At 38.0% G+C, this 16,150-nt stretch overlaps 2 protein-coding genes across 4 annotated transcripts in view; both read left to right on the plus strand.

Moving 5' to 3' along the window:
• LOC131683813 (UTP--glucose-1-phosphate uridylyltransferase) overlaps positions 1-8,118 on the plus strand; it is a 35,488-nt gene extending 27,370 nt beyond the window's left edge. For 2 of the 3 annotated variants that reach the window (XM_058966140.1, XM_058966139.1), the window contains exons 2-3: positions 6,216-6,841; positions 6,897-8,118. In XM_058966140.1, the coding sequence (XP_058822123.1) occupies positions 6,216-6,841; positions 6,897-7,782 (1,512 nt within the window). In that variant the 3' untranslated portion in view covers positions 7,783-8,118. The remainder of the gene's footprint in view (positions 1-6,215; positions 6,842-6,896) is intronic. The other variant, XM_058966141.1, reaches the window with a different exon arrangement.
• A 1,276-nt stretch (positions 8,119-9,394) lies between these two features.
• The window catches only part of LOC131683815 (bifunctional 3'-phosphoadenosine 5'-phosphosulfate synthase), a 42,559-nt gene continuing 35,803 nt past the window's right edge, over positions 9,395-16,150 (plus strand). Inside the window, exon 1 of the mRNA XM_058966146.1 lies at positions 9,395-9,715. Within this exon, the coding sequence (XP_058822129.1) occupies positions 9,677-9,715 (39 nt within the window). The 5' untranslated portion in view covers positions 9,395-9,676. The remainder of the gene's footprint in view (positions 9,716-16,150) is intronic.

Consider the following 16,150-nt stretch of genomic DNA (forward strand, 5'->3'; position numbering starts at 1 on the left):
TTTCAATTTCCACTGCTAACTGTACATAATACCACAATTATTTAGCGCTGACCCTAGTTGTGTACCGCATCTAGGTTTAATTGTTTTGTATGCTTTCTTGGCGATGATAATACTGCTTGTTTATTCCATCGGTTTATACTTTTTTCCAAGATTACGAATGGTAAACAGTATTGCATTAACTTAAGTCGAGGTCATTCAAACGCGACCAATTGTTATAGCAATACACTATAATTGCATTGATAACAGTAACACGTGACTGTACCTCAACATAATATTATCTCGCGTCAATCTTTAAAATAACTGGCGCTTATTTATGCGAAAATTTCTGAATTCGTGTGTTTTTCTTTTTCACAGGTTATTTACTAGTTTGTCTAATTTTTTAGTAGATATTGTTCATTCATGTAAGTCGAGTAACGATAAATTTCCAATCAAAAAAAAAAAAACTTATACATGAATACTCTAATATTTAATTTCATATTTGAGTAAATTGTTAGGTTACATTACATTTCTAACTCAATATATTGGGTGTTCAGCCACAAGTCGTCGCTGTTGTGCTATCTTATGACAAGCGCCATTTAGCACTTTTCGAGAAAAACGATTTTTAAAGTTTGAGATTGAATATCTTGAAAATTATAAATGGTATAAGCAATTCAAAAAACAGAGGCGACGCGTGGTTCCACCGTCAACCTGTTCAATACTACAAAATCCCTCAAAATCGACGATTCTAACATCGAACGAATAGTACCAACGAAAGATGTTTGGCGGACGGGTTTTTCTGATCGCAGGAGTTGAGCAAAACAAATTTGTTGTCAAAACCCATCGGTGAATTATCAAACAAATGTCTTGTGGAATATCTAATTCAAGAGAGTTCCACAGAAAAAGCAAAAAAGATATATTTCATCCGTATATGCAACCGCTTACTTCGTATTGAAAAAGATTTCTCAATTTAAATCTCAACAACCATGTCTAAAGGTATTATTGAATACTCATAAGTCATGTTATGATTCGAATTAACCTCCAATGTAGAATCTTACTTTTTACACCGAGAATTATTCCTTCTTCTGTATAAGATAGGTTGAAACATTTATTAACCTGTTTGAAATCATCTATTAATTCTACAAAACAGGAGAGAAATTTAAATGTTCCATACTGCCGCTAGAAGCATAATTGTCCCATGTGTATAGGGATTCCCATAGCACATGGGACAATTATGCTTCTAGCGGCAGCATATGCAATACCAAAAAATTCATTTTCCTCGCGAAATGGCGTAAGAAAGAGACTTTTAACATTATTGCAATGTAACGCGAAACGATTCGAATGAAATCCATTATGTCCATTTTACATTTTCAGTAGACATGTTTTTAATGTGTAAATGCAAAGAACAAACAATTTCAACGAAGCAGGTACATGGTTTATTACTTTCGTTGAACCAACCAAATCCATACGTGCTTATAACTAATATGTCCCAAGGGCAGAAACATCTGGTTAGACTACCCAAGAAAACAAGCGTTCGACCGACAGCTGTGAACGTATGGCACAACTGCGAAGCGTGTTGGAAAATTAAAAAGCGCTCTCGTTTCGCACACAGAGCTCTAACGAGCAAATGGACATCGCTACAATGCACGCTGGTTCAACATTTGATATTGAACCGGTGCAAAAGAGAATAGAAAAAAAACCGTCGCCCATGGCTCTCAGGCTGCTGCTGCTGCTCCATCCAAAGCGTGCGGTGAGAGTACGAGATGCGTGCATGTTTGAGGATGAACTGGTGAAACCATTTTCTGAAATTTTACTGGAGACCGGTTGGTTTATCGTTCAAATCTGAATGACCTTAGTGTTTTATTTTTCCCTTCATTGAAAATATTTTGCTGAGTTCTACAGTTCATTTAAACTTGAAATGGGTTTCGGTTTGTCTGATTTGGCTTACCTGTTCAATGAACAGGTTGAACGTACCGACGCGTCGCCTCTGTCAAAAAAGACAATTGATGCTTCTATCTATTCTGTATTAATCTCTCAAATATTGGGAAGATCGGTTGACTATGTTGCGAGTTTTTACTATAAATGTAAACAAAAGTCGCGCTCACACGTGGCATAGGCGTGTATTGATGACAAAATTTATATGGCGTGTCATAATCGTGCATGGAAAATTTTCCATACAAAAAAGCATCATTTATTAACTTTTATTCATATCTTTGGCTTCATTTGGTCTAGAAACAATCTGTGAGATGCATTTTGAAGGAAATGAGTCAGGGAATCTAGAAAAAATAGTTATTTTTGGACAGTGTTGCCAAATATACTATATTTCCAGTTTAAAACTTAAACTGCATTTTTCTCACAATTCGTGAATTTTTGTTTTGAAAAAGATTATACCAGTGTGTTTCCCAAATAGTTTCACACATAAAAACTTGTTATACATCAAGATAACTTGAGCCAATCCCCAGACACAGTCGTTTGAAGCAAAATATTTAAATTTTCTCAGTATCTTCCTCGCTATATTTCAATAACCAAGCAGAATGTCAAAATTCTGAAAACGCCATTTTGTAGAGATTTTTTAGTTTAGTGATGTGGCATATCTAACTCATTTTACCCCAAAATGGCGTTTGTCATAAGATAGCACAACAGCGACGAAGTGTTGACTTTACATCCCTACTGCTTGCATCATTCGATTAATTACTATTAAGATAAAATATGCTTTCGCAGTTAGGTGATTTTTACAGTAGTAATTTTCAAGCCTACTACTTGACATGTGAATAAAAGAGTTAAATAAATCTTAAAAATGAACTTATAAACTGTAAAGATAAATTGATGATTGCAACGATTTTGGGAAGGAATTACTTATAATACAGTTCGTCTTAATTTCTGTTTCTATGTTTACGAATCTGTGCAACTATCGTTTGTGTTATATCAGAAAGGACGCTTGAAAATGAAATGTTTTCAGAATTTTGTTCTGAATCCTTCTTGGTTACACAAAAACCTGCCTAAATTGGCACTGCATATAGTATCGCCGGTCTAAATATTTGTTTGTAAATTAATATTTTGTTCTTTAGGCAGAGCCTAGAAATCCTGTTTATGACTGTGTATAAAAAGGGCTATAGAGGGAAATTACGGACCCGGGGGTCCAACATAAGGGCCCCCTTCATCAGTGTAGATTTTTCGAACATAGTTACGGCTAAGTTCGAAATCTGTTGGAAAAAATATCTCTCTGCTATTATGTATAGTGCATAGACACTTTTGTGGAGAACAATAGTAGAATATACTTAGTGCTGTTAGTTCAAATGATTTTTCCATTTCAAAGGGTGTTACAGTCAATTTATTTTTTCGTTTATTTTCCGTCGATCTCTGTCCGCACTGAGTGACTATCACCGACGCACAGAGCAGTAACTGGGGTCGAATCCTGGCCAAAATTATTTACTGCTGTTATTATGCCTTAATTTTAACTAAAAATAGACAATTATTAATTTCTGGAACAATATGGCACCTATCCACCTACCAGTGTAGAGGTCAATTTTCTATATCCTTTCGAATACTAGTAATCTCGAGGAGATCTCCCTTTTTTGTCTAGTCGCATAAACACATTTACACTCTTTCACGTAAATTTCGTGGTTGACGGTCTCGGTCGCAATGAAAATTTCGATTTTCAAATCACGTGTACAGAAAGCCTGCCAAACCAGATATTTCTAGATCGACACGTGAAAGAGGTGTTAGTGCAAATGAGAGCTTCTCTGTGTTTAGTTTCGCTTTCGATTATTATGGCTTCATCATAAAACCTCCCAACATTTTTTCAGTATATAACGAAAGACTCTGATTTTGCCTAGCGTATTATGCTAATAGTTAAGCAGCAAAGGTAAAAACGGCCGAGTAATTAACGTACGAGAAAATAAACAAAGAGAGATTCTCATTTGCACTTACGCCCTTTTCATATGTTGGTCTAGATTTCTGTGTGAGCTTCGACAGCTTCATATGCTTGAAAATATCGGCCACTTTTCCCTTCCGGTTGCCATCACGCTGGTGTCAGTTGATTTGGCAACTTTTAACGATTTCGCTAGCTCGGTGTGCAAGTAGTAGTAGCGAAATTAGAACAAAATTACTCATCTTATTTGGATACTTTTATAGCTGAAGGGCAAATGTCAAAATCAAAAAATCTTTTGCACGCATGCAAACATTTTTTCGAATATCGTGCAAAGAACTGCGTCTATTTTAAGTCGACCAAAAATTTGGACCTTTTAAATATCTGTAGTCCCATGGGTTGCAGGTTCGAATCTTGCTTCTAGGGTGATTTTTCACTTAATTTCCTAAAACTTACATTTGGATAGTTCGTGCAATGGAAAGTACGAAGGATAGAGCTTACGTGTCTTCAGCAAATTTGTTCAAAATGTACGTTTTCCACACAATTGAACTATTGTAAATATTCTAGAACAATTGTATTGAGCATTAGAAGGTAAAAATTGAGCAGCTTCTAACACTGCAAGGGAAGCACCTATCTTTATGAAAAAAAGACTTTTCGTGTTTCTTGATCCCACCGAAAAATAGTTTTGAAACCCTACATGCAATAGAAAAAGTTGGGCATTAAAGGGTTAAAATTAGGTGTACTGAGCCAATGTGATTGGAAACTGCTTCTTGAGCAGTCGAGAAGGTTACTGGAAGGAAATCACAAAGTTTCGGTCACAACGGCAAAATTCGTCTTCGCTATTTTAGTGATCGGGATTTTCTATTCAATAAATTTAAATTATACAACATCTTTATTGAGCATTTAATCCAATACAATTTTGTTAGCAAATGCCCACCAAATTTGAAAAGGTCCACATTTAAAAAAAATAAGCATTGCAGTCTTCAAATGAAACATTGATTGTTGCAAAAAATTCGTCGTTCTTTTTGCCGCGTTAAGGACATGCTGAATAGAGTCACAAGGTAGCAGCTAAAATGGCTGAAGTCGTTTTTGCTTCTTCTTTTTATTTCATCGCCAAAATAAAAACATTGCGTTGGCGCGCAAGACAAAATCGTTTGTAACTTAAATGTCTTATCTCAGATTGCTTAGACATTGTATCACTGTATGTAAGCATGTTAGCACATGCAGATGAATAGATTCTCTTCATGGAATTCGTGATTCGTTTGAGAAATTTGTATCTTTTTATTTTTCAAAACAAATGAAACACGTGGTACAAAAATCAGTCACCAGATTGCTGAACGATACGCTTGTGTGCGTGCCATATCCTATCGGTATAGTACGTTCTAGCCGCACACAGCTGCTGAACGTCACTCGAACGTACCCGAGCATAACCAAATCTTTGTTGTGATTTTGGCATCGCGTCACCTTAAATGCCACTGAAACATCATGGATTGAGCATGATAGCGTTTCGGTTGCGTCTCATCAGTATCTGACACTGACATGGCAACCGGAAAGACTCTAATCCAAAAACGTAACACTTTTTGTGTCGCACAGTCTACTTGTCTCGATTAGGATTTCGGAAGCACAGATACGTAGCCAAAATGAAACCTAGTGTGATCAACGAGCCAAAAGGATGCACTATGTTATATTACGGTCTAGGAATCACCATCATCATCATCGTGGTTGAACAATCCGAGCTCGATCTAGAGCCGCTAGTCTTAAGTCTCCTTGTACGATTGCATCCGCGTATCTTCCTCGATTGCACACTGCCAACGAGTTTAGGATTTGCCGCGATGGCGGTGGCTTCTTACAAGTTCTCTGCTGATCGTAACCTTAGTTGGTCTCCAATATTATAACCAATATTAAGCCGCTTCCAATTTTGGACTCCCGCTTACTTCGATTAAAGTTTTAAGCACTATGAGACATAAATACACTGCCGCTAGAAGCATAACTGTCCCATGTGCTATGGGAATCCCTATACACATGGGACAATTATGCTTCTAGTGGCAGTACATTAAATACCACAACTTTCGACTAGCCAATATTTCATTCCCAAAACCCACATTTATAATAATAATTCTCCACTATGCCTCAAATCGTACATTTTTTGCAGGACACTTGCGACTTTAATAAGAATACGAGAAGTTGGGGTTCAAGGGCTTTTGTCATATTTTATCATTTTCTCATGCATTATTCTTCTATCATCCAGTTAGACTAGTCTCTCAATAAAGGCTCCAATTCTATTAAGTGTTAATCACCTTTTTTCAATTTTTAATTTACCGTAATTCAATGAACTGTAAACAAAATGTAACTTTTTTCTCCATCTTCGCAGGTTCGGGGCCACCAACGTGTGCCTTCGGATACCAAGGAATTCCACGAGGCTACCAAACGTGATGCGTATAACCGCTTAAGCAAGGATTTGGATAATCTGCTGCAAACGGCGGATGATTCCAAAAAGCCCGCGCTACAGAAAGAAATGTGTGGTTTTGAAGCCCTGTACCATCGGTTCTTGCAGGAGGACGGACCATCGGTGGAGTGGGATCGCATTGAGCGATTGCCGCCAGATGCTGTTAAGGATTATTCTAGTCTCAGAACTCCAGATGAATCGGAAATTCGTGCAATGCTGGACAAACTGGTTGTTGTCAAGCTTAACGGTGGTCTCGGTACATCTATGGGGTGCCATGGACCGAAAAGTGTTATTCCTGTTCGTAACGATCTAACATTTTTGGATTTAACCGTGCAGCAGATCGAACATTTGAACAAAAAATACAGCGCCAATGTTCCACTTGTTTTGATGAACTCGTTTAACACTGATGAGGATACTGAAAAAGTTATTCGCAAGTACAAAGGGTTCCAAGTGCAGATTTACACGTTCAACCAGAGCTGTTACCCACGCATTAGCAGAGACTCTTTGCTACCAGTAGCCAAAGATTTCAATATAGAAACTGATATGGAAGCGTATGTGGCCAAAGCAAATTGAGTAATTTATGTTCTAATGAAATTATCATTCTAGGTGGTATCCACCCGGTCACGGTGATTTCTATCAAGCTTTTCAGAATTCTGGTCTACTCAAAAAGTTCATCGATGAAGGACGTGACTACTGTTTTCTCTCCAATATTGATAACCTTGGAGCGACGGTGGATATCAACATTTTGAATCGATTGCTGGGAAAGGATCAACAAGGCGGTAAGCCAATTGAGTTCGTTATGGAAGTGACAGACAAAACGCGCGCCGACGTTAAGGGTGGTACACTGATCCAGTATGAAAACAAGTTACGATTGCTTGAAATCGCGCAAGTTCCAAATGAACATGTCGATGACTTTAAATCTGTCAAAACTTTCAAATTTTTTAACACTAACAATATCTGGGCTCGATTAGAGTCTATGGAGCGCGTTCTAAAAGCCGATACCATGAATATGGAAATTATCGTCAACAACAAAACGCTAGACAATGGAATGCGAGTTATTCAGTTGGAAACCGCAGTCGGTGCAGCAATGAAATGCTTCGATGGAGGAATCGGAATCAACGTACCACGTTCGCGCTTCTTGCCTGTCAAGAAATCGTCTGATTTACTGCTCGTGATGTCTAATTTGTACAGCCTCAAGTACGGATCGTTAGTCATGTCTCCGCAACGCATGTTTCCTACCACGCCCTTGGTAAAACTAGGAGACAATCATTTCAGCAAAGTTAAAGAGTTTTTAGGTCGTTTTGCAAAAATTCCCGATCTAATAGAGCTGGACCATCTAACTGTTTCTGGTGACGTGACATTTGGGCGTGGTGTGTCTTTGCGTGGCACAGTCATTATCATTGCCAATCACGGTGATCGCATAGATATTCCAGCAGGAGCAATTCTTGAAAACAAGATTGTCTCTGGTAATATGCGTATTCTGGATCACTAAAAATTATGCAGCCGAATGTGTACAGAAGAAAACGTATACTCAGGAATAACGGCACAATACAGTTTACAGAAAGATGTTAGAAGAATGACTAGGTCTTGTCTTTAGGAAATTGTTCGGCCAGTGTAGCATGTAAAACAATCATTTTGATCAGGAATCTAATTAATCGAATTTATGATTTTCATTTGTTTGTTGTCATATTCTAGTATCAAAGATTTAAATGGGTTTTTAACTAGTTTTTAGGTTTTAAGCAACGACGTTTCAGTTTCGTTCTAATATGAACATTCGAGTATGTTGTAAATGTTTGTTGAATAAAAATGTAGCAAAATTACAAAAAAGTGTGGTTTTTTTATGTATCAGTGTGCGATCTGGCTGTCTTAATAATCGATTTATGCAACAGATGTGTCCGTTGCACTTGTAGGTACAGTATGTAAAAAAAGTTTATCCACCCCCGTCGCAAAGTAAGCATCAGAGAGAATAGGGAGATTATTACGATTTTAACACTAGAATTTTGGCAACCGCTTCCACAGATAGCACTTTAAATTATCTTTTTTTTATAGATGATAACTACTTTAAATGACACCTATTATAGTTTGAAAACGAACCGCACGGTGATCGTTGGATTTGTTATACAAATGCTGCGGATTTGGGATCAAAGAGATGAAATAATTCTAAAGCTTGTTTTGATAATACATATACCCTAGAATGCAGCTCACAACGACCATTTGACTAAACGACTAATGACGAAAATTTAAGTTTCTTTTTTGATAAATGTACAATACTTATCTCCTCCAAATCAGGCATGTACAATGTTTATTTGGTTTGTTCTATTGGTTTGCTATTTTTGATTTCACACTATTTGTCTCTCTCTCTTTCTCTCTGTCTCTCTCCTCCTAATCTCTCTGGTAAGCATTAGTTCAATAGTTTATGCATTTAATCTTTTAATTGTACATTTTTATCTACATAATGTACAGTTTATGTATTAGATTATCAAATTAATTGCAAAAACACTTTAGTGTTCATAGATTAGTTGCTGCCATTTCAAAAATGTAAGCATTGAACATAACAATCAATCATCACTGGAATTGTATAAGCACAAACATTTACCAAAGCTTCTGAATATAATTTCAAATAATGTTTAAAACTTGTTGAGTATTTGAAACAGTTTGATAGAGAATCGTCAAAATGCAATTAAACTGCCGAACTGTTTCTGCTTCGCAAAATTATTATAAAAGTTAAACACAAGTTTAATGTATTAAAGCAGATTTTACGGAACATTTTCTGTTCTTGCGACATTTCTTTTCTGTGTTTCATTTTTGTCTGAAATTATATTTTAAGCGGATTTCCATACAAAATTACAATAAAATCCGGAGGCAATATGTAGACCGTCATCGCACATCCTGTCCCAAAGATGGATAAGGAAATTGTGAGACACTAGTCTCAGACTGTAACTGTGTAACAGATGCCTCGACTGATACATTAATACGTGTAGGAAGGTCGTGAATGTGATGCAACATACTGAATATTGTATTGTTGCGTAGCAGTTGCACATCCCTATTCCTCATTTTGGCCATGGAATAAAAGAATTGTCATAAATTTTCTTGACACGAACACAACATCATATGTAAACACGATTTTGGTTCGCTCAATTTGAGCACTTGTGGAAAACTGCAAGTGAAGCATTCAAATGAATTTAAGTGAAATTTACCGCGAATCGGATAAGTAGTATCTTTCTTTGATTGTCGAGCCACGTCGTCTGAACTACGGTTTCAAACATTCTCGCATTAAGTGTAGTAGATAACAAAACTAGGTCGAGCTCGAACGAGATTGCATTTGCGTTAGATCTTGATACACCGAAACGCTTAAATTTACCTAAATTTCTTATATTAGGAATAACATGAGTGAAATTGGAAAAGATTCAAAGAAGCAAAAAACGGTATGTTGATTTTTTACTTTCCAAAATTTCAGGAACATGTGTTATCGGAGCATTCAATCTACCATTCTATCAATTAAGATCATAAAACATTTAATTGTATACAGTCACGCACAGGTTTTAGTAAACATATGCAAACAGTTCAATGTGGTTTTGATGGTATAAAATTGCCAATATGTTCTTCCTTGCATGGCCTTCAATAAGCTAGTAAATCTCCGACATTGAATAATTTTAACAGTGTTATACTGCCCGTAAACGCATAAGAGTCCCATGTGAATTTTTGTCGAAAATGAGTTATCCGTTGGATTGTATTCTGTATCACCACTGAATCACACTGCACAACATAAGATTACCGGGTTTATTCAGAAAATATCGAAAAAATACCAAAACATGGTTGTCCCATCCATTTGGCTCAATGGATGGGACAATCTTGAACAGCGTTTTTCTCGGCTTGCTGTTTTTCAACATGGGACTCTTATGCTGTTATGGGCAGTATAGTGCTCCCGAAGGTGAGGTTTTATACGAAGCTAGTGTGGTGCGGATTGGCCTCAGTCGAGTCTAATGCTCTGAAGGATCCCGTCAGGAAAAACCAGCAATTGTCCGGTATACTTCAACATGGGCTACGACTAACCCCATATTTAACAGTAACTTACCCAGTCGACCGATTAGTCAACTATGTTGGGTTTCGTCGGTGAACAGTTTTCGTCAATACATTAATCGCCAGATTTAATCTGAATAATTTTAGTTCCAGTTTTATGCTTCCTTCACCTGAGTTAAGGCATATGTCGACAGGTTACCGTAAGGTTGCTAATAAACAAATACAAATCAACTAACCGACAGATCTAATTGGTTGAAATGGACTGATTTGATCAGATTTCTTCGGTCATATCTAGACGGTTGTCGCGTCAGCAGAAGCCCATATTAAACTCCCATAAAAGGGTCGGTCAATTTTAAGATCAAGATTCGCGACTACGTTAGACAATGGCACCACGAAATTTTGGTGGATTTGCGGCACAATATCTTTCGACTGTATTGAGCTGATTATATCATCTTTTTGAAGTCGGAAGGTGAGTCTAAGAATCCGTAAGGTATGCACTGAAATCTCACTTACATTGAAGCTATACTCGAGGCCTGTTTTTCATAGGATATACTTTATCGTTCATGTATTCGTCGAAATATCCCTTGATAACCCAACCTCGTACATCTCTGTTGTTGAGAAGCAATAATGGTCGTTGTTATATTACAATTTAATAGGATCAGCATTATTGATGATAGGTCAGTGACCTATTTCGCTGGAACCTGTAACGTACATTAGTGCATTACAGTATACAGTTACGGACAAAACAATAAGACCACTGTTGCGTTAACGTATTTTTTGCGCCATTAAATTTTGCGCTATGATAAAGGTGGTGCCATCTAATGGCGGGCACTGGTACTGATGTGTCAATGAGCGTCACCAACTTTTTGTCACAAAAAGTAATGCGATTGGCGATTCTACGTTGAAACCGCTCGCAGATAGCGCTGGAAGGAAAGTGTTGCTGATTTTATTTTGTTCTGTCATAGTGCATATATTTTCTGTAAACATTGGTAAAAAATGACTTTTAAACACCAAATTACCGATCAATTTGTTGATAATTGTTTATGAAAATGGAGGAAAATCATCATTTTATCAGATGATGAGTAAACATCTTGCGAAAAGAGTGTAAAACAGTGGTTTCTAATATTATTCGCAGAGCTATATGCGCGCTGTTTCGAAATGTAATTTGTTGAGCACCGTAGCCGCCGCAACAGCATTTCCCGTTCGTCCTAAGTTAAGCTAAACCTTCATGAGATGGTGTAAATTCATGAAACTCTCCAGATCACGCGAGGAAAGAATATATCCGGCTAATAGGAAAGTGTCAGCTTTGTATCATGCACAGCCGATCCTTCTCTCCGATAGTCTTCACTGAATCTCCTACGTAGTTCAAAATATAAAGGAGTTTGACATTGGTACTGATTGGGTCTCGGTTTCGAGTTGGAACTTTATTTATGGAACGATTTTTTATAACCACAATAATACCCCGATTACATTTCGAAGAAATGTATGAGTCAAATAGTTGCAAATGGCTGTACTTTCAGAATAATTGCAAATAAAACTAAATTTCTTACTCGTTTCATTCATATTTTGGCAGTGGTTAGCTTTTTCCGAGAAGATAATGAAGATTTTGTTGTAAGCTACGACTCACTTACGGGTGAAAAAAAGCAAATTGTATCACTTTGCCAGTTCATGAGCTGAATCATAGGTGTCGCATGACTAATTTTGGTTTTGCCGCAAATCGCCAATAGAAATAGGATGTCATGAAAACAACGCGACACAAAAATAGGACATTATTTGTAATCTGCTCAGAATTTTGCCATTTTCTAAAATTTTTGCTGTATAAATGCTTTTGGAAGCATACTGAACTTAGAAGAAACACCTAAAATTGCATTAAAACCAATAAAAATGAGGTAATTTGCATATAAAGAACTCGATATTAAACGTAAGATAAAGAAGAATGTCGAGTGGATTGAATAAACGGCTTTTCAATACGTAATCCTTCTTCTTCCCAACAATTGTGCAGGTAGAATATTATCCCGTTTAAAGCTTAACTTGAACAATCCGGAACCGTCCGTTCTGACCGACAGTATTCTTGTGCTACTATCACGGGATTTAAATTTTTGCTTGTGATGTTCACGAATTCAATGTTCTAATTTTTAACTTCTAACAAATTTCATCTATATTTTTCTTATATCTTCCTCACATCTGTGCATGACGTCTATCTTTTTCTCTCCTACCATTTCAAACGATCCTTTTTTCTATCCTTCCATTTCAAACGGTCCTTCTTCCCTTTTCCTATCCTTCCATTTCAAATGGTCCTCACTACATCAAAATTGTTCTTCGCCGACAGGTTGTCGACCGTGGAGTTGGTTGAAGGAATCAGCGGGACATACCGTAACAAAGAAAATGATCTATTTTGTATAAGTTGGTCATATTGTTTTGTTGACACTTTATCTGGCAAATCCCAATTTAAATATGTCATTGAAACCCCTTTTTTAGTGAATATTGTAGGGTAAGGTGGGGCAAATCCGACCTAGTAAATGGTATTCACTGTAAAATGCTTATTTTATATCGGATCAAGTCGTTTTATATACGAAATTAAAGTTAGACTTCTGGGAAACTTTCTATTTGTAGAGTTTTTTTTCGCATCATTGGAAAATTTTGAGATAAAAGCGTTTTACGAAAAAGTTCATTTTTGCTGTTTTCAAAACTGGTGCGGTCAACCCGGCCTATGTTTTGGTTGATTTAGCATAGATATTACCTAAATTTTAGGGCCTTTCTGTGATAAATCAATGAATGCTATGTTATTGAATTGTAACAGGAAGAAAATGGAATTCAATGTCAATCTTAGAATGTTAAAATCACGAGCAGTAGCACGTAATGATATTCTTATTTGCATCGGAGCAATTGCTCGACGAATACTATATTCATCACATTTTTGGGTTTGTAATTATGAACCATAAGTGCAAAAAATAATAACCATGCTATGTTATTGAATTGTAACAGGAAGAAAATGGAATTCAATGTCAATCTTAATAATATATATTTCAATTTTATAAACATTTTCTTGGCAAAAAAGCGGTCGGATTTACCCCACTCTTTAGAGGTCGGATTTGCCCCACCGTGTCATTTTTCATTACGATGCAATTGAAAAAAATATGGAAAAAGTTGGACTAAATTCATCTATGCACTTTGTAAGTAGGGGTTTGCCCACTACTCGGGTTCTTGTTTGCCCGGCGAACCCTTCTTTTCAGGGCGGCCTAGGTGCCTCTACAGAATTTCGGATTTTCGTAACACAACAAACAAAAAGGAAAAACAAATAAATTAAATTTTACCGTGTTTTATTTTCACCTACTCTCCCTTCACTGTACACTGCTGCTGCGGGCGGATAGGCGGGCGGTTTCCTCCGACCGGCCGGGACAGCAACGGCCGAGTTCTCCTTGTTTACGTTGGCTGCTCCGGCAGCGGTCCTTAACAATTAGCTAGGGAGGTGAGCTTTGCTCCTTTGTCGGAACCTCCCTAGCGACGGTGGTGACGAATCACCGGATTCTTTGCTCCCCGCAAAGAATCCCGGAAGACACCGCAGTGTTCTTCCCAGGGGGAGCCGTTGTCCACCCTGCTTCGCCCTCCTTGGCTATTAGCTGGGAAGGAGAGCAAGGCTCGTTCGGCTTATCCTTCCCAGCGAGGGCGGATTGGTGCGTCTGGATCCTTTGCGGTTAGCCGGGGAAGCGAAAGCTCCTTGGTAATTAGCTTCCCCCGACGGCGATCCAGCACCACACTTACTACTGTGCCCGAACCACGAGCCGGCACTTTTCGACAGGTTTTTATCTGTCACACGCGCGCACTTCACCTCACTGGTTAAACGTGGCGGGAAACTGTCCCGAAAAAACTTCTTCACGGACGTCTGTTTAATTTCGTGGTTCGTCACTTTCTCAAAAAAACTCGATGGCCGCCTTCCTCATTCGACCCAAAACAAACACCAAAACCAGCACCAAAAAAACGTACCGCCGCATAGCTGTCATCACCTATGCGCAGCATAGCCAGTACCCTTATTTCAGCAGCAGGAGAGCGGTGGCCTATCTAAGCCCTATGTTATTTATACATAAATATGAAACAAAATTTTCTACACCTATCTAGACCGACAGAATCGTTCACAAAAGCTAAAACAAACAAAATTTACGAGAAAAAGTGAACGATCATAAGGAACAGTGGTGAGCATTATGTTACATAAACAATGCACTCTACGGAGAGAGTACGTACAAATAGGTATATTTTCACCCAGTGCTAAATTGTTACCCTGACGGGTTACAATCTCGCCCACACCGGGTGGAAAAAAATTGGTAACAATTTTTTTCTAAACTAACACCTAACACCGATACAATAATATTAACGAAATGAATAAATAAATAAATAAACAAAGAAAAACTAACTACACCTAATTATTTCTTCCGCAATTTGTAAATAATTCATCCAAAAAAATTAATCGACCGAGTGTCCTCATCGGTGAAATGTTTGCTCAAGTTTGGTCTGATAATACTGACAGCATACGCGAAGCGAGAAGCTATCAGCCATTGTCATTATTCGGCTATGGGTTGAATTCTAAATCCAATCCGAAAACAAGATCGGTAACAACTCGAAATTCCCAAAATTCTGCAAGTGGCATTAACAATTTTCAATGTTTCAACTTGCAGGGGAACGGTTGTCGGCATTATTTTGCTTGTTTTTTTTTCTCGACTGTCCAGAAATGCCTCGTGTTCTTACGGTACCAGTACTACACGCTTGTGTTGGGGTTTCTATCCAAAAACATTCATACAATTATCCCATTCATTCATCCTCAATCACTGGCCTACTCGATCATTCACATTCCGATAAGCACTTCGAATTAACCCCAAAACAATTTTATCTTATCATTCACACATGCATTCATTCACTCTGTTCGATTCCACACTCATACATTCACTCATACCATACCGCTTAACACGTCATCGTTTCTCCCACTCACAGACATTCCGGACAAAAAGTTTGTATATTCGTCCCTTTTCGCCTCAAAACGCTTCCTACATGGCATAAGAAACGTTTGAGAGGGACCAAAGAATGTCTTTCGCATAATTTAAACAGATCAAAATGATTCCCACCGGAATCAAACGAACCATCCCAGGTTTAACCACAAACCCAAAATTATGCGAAATAAAATTGTATCTATCGACCCGAAATCGAAGACACGGTACCGTTTTACCCCATTCGCTCTTCCACTTACACCACTCTGATCCAAATCGGGCTACACCTGCATGATGCAGAGCCTTGGTGCGAACATCGGGGAAATTGTCAAAAATGATATCATCCATCTGAATGGATGAATGAATCATCATCAAAACAAAACAATACGGATCGCGGAATCGTCCCCCGCATCGTATTTCGCGATTTTTATCCGGTTTACGGTCAATTCGCGCGTTTTCTCGCGATAGTTTCGGCCGGGAATCAGCCGCGCTAGTGTTTGTGTCCCTATCCAAGAAGGGATCAGTGAGTTTATTGTGAGATTGTGCTCCAAATAAGGAGAATTTATAAAATTTCGTGCCCCGTAGGTGCAAGTATTCCCCACGAAGAGGGGTTCTTGGAAAAAAGATTTATGTTGCCGAACACGGCAGGAAATAATGTTTTTTGATGCGTCCGGGACCTTCAAGAATTGCACGGTGTAAAATTTTTCTGTTTTAAAGTGTGTAAATTCCACTCCGCCGCTGCCGTGCCAGGTCCCGGGGCATACGTTTACTGTAGTTGTTTGATTACCTCACTGCGCGAGTGGGGCGCAAAAGAATTTTTTTATTTGCCGAACACGGCAGGTAGTGTATTTAAATGCGTCCGGT

The sequence above is a fragment of the Topomyia yanbarensis genome, chromosome 2, assembly GCF_030247195.1.
Source record: "Topomyia yanbarensis strain Yona2022 chromosome 2, ASM3024719v1, whole genome shotgun sequence".
Lineage (NCBI taxonomy): Eukaryota > Metazoa > Arthropoda > Insecta > Diptera > Culicidae > Topomyia > Topomyia yanbarensis.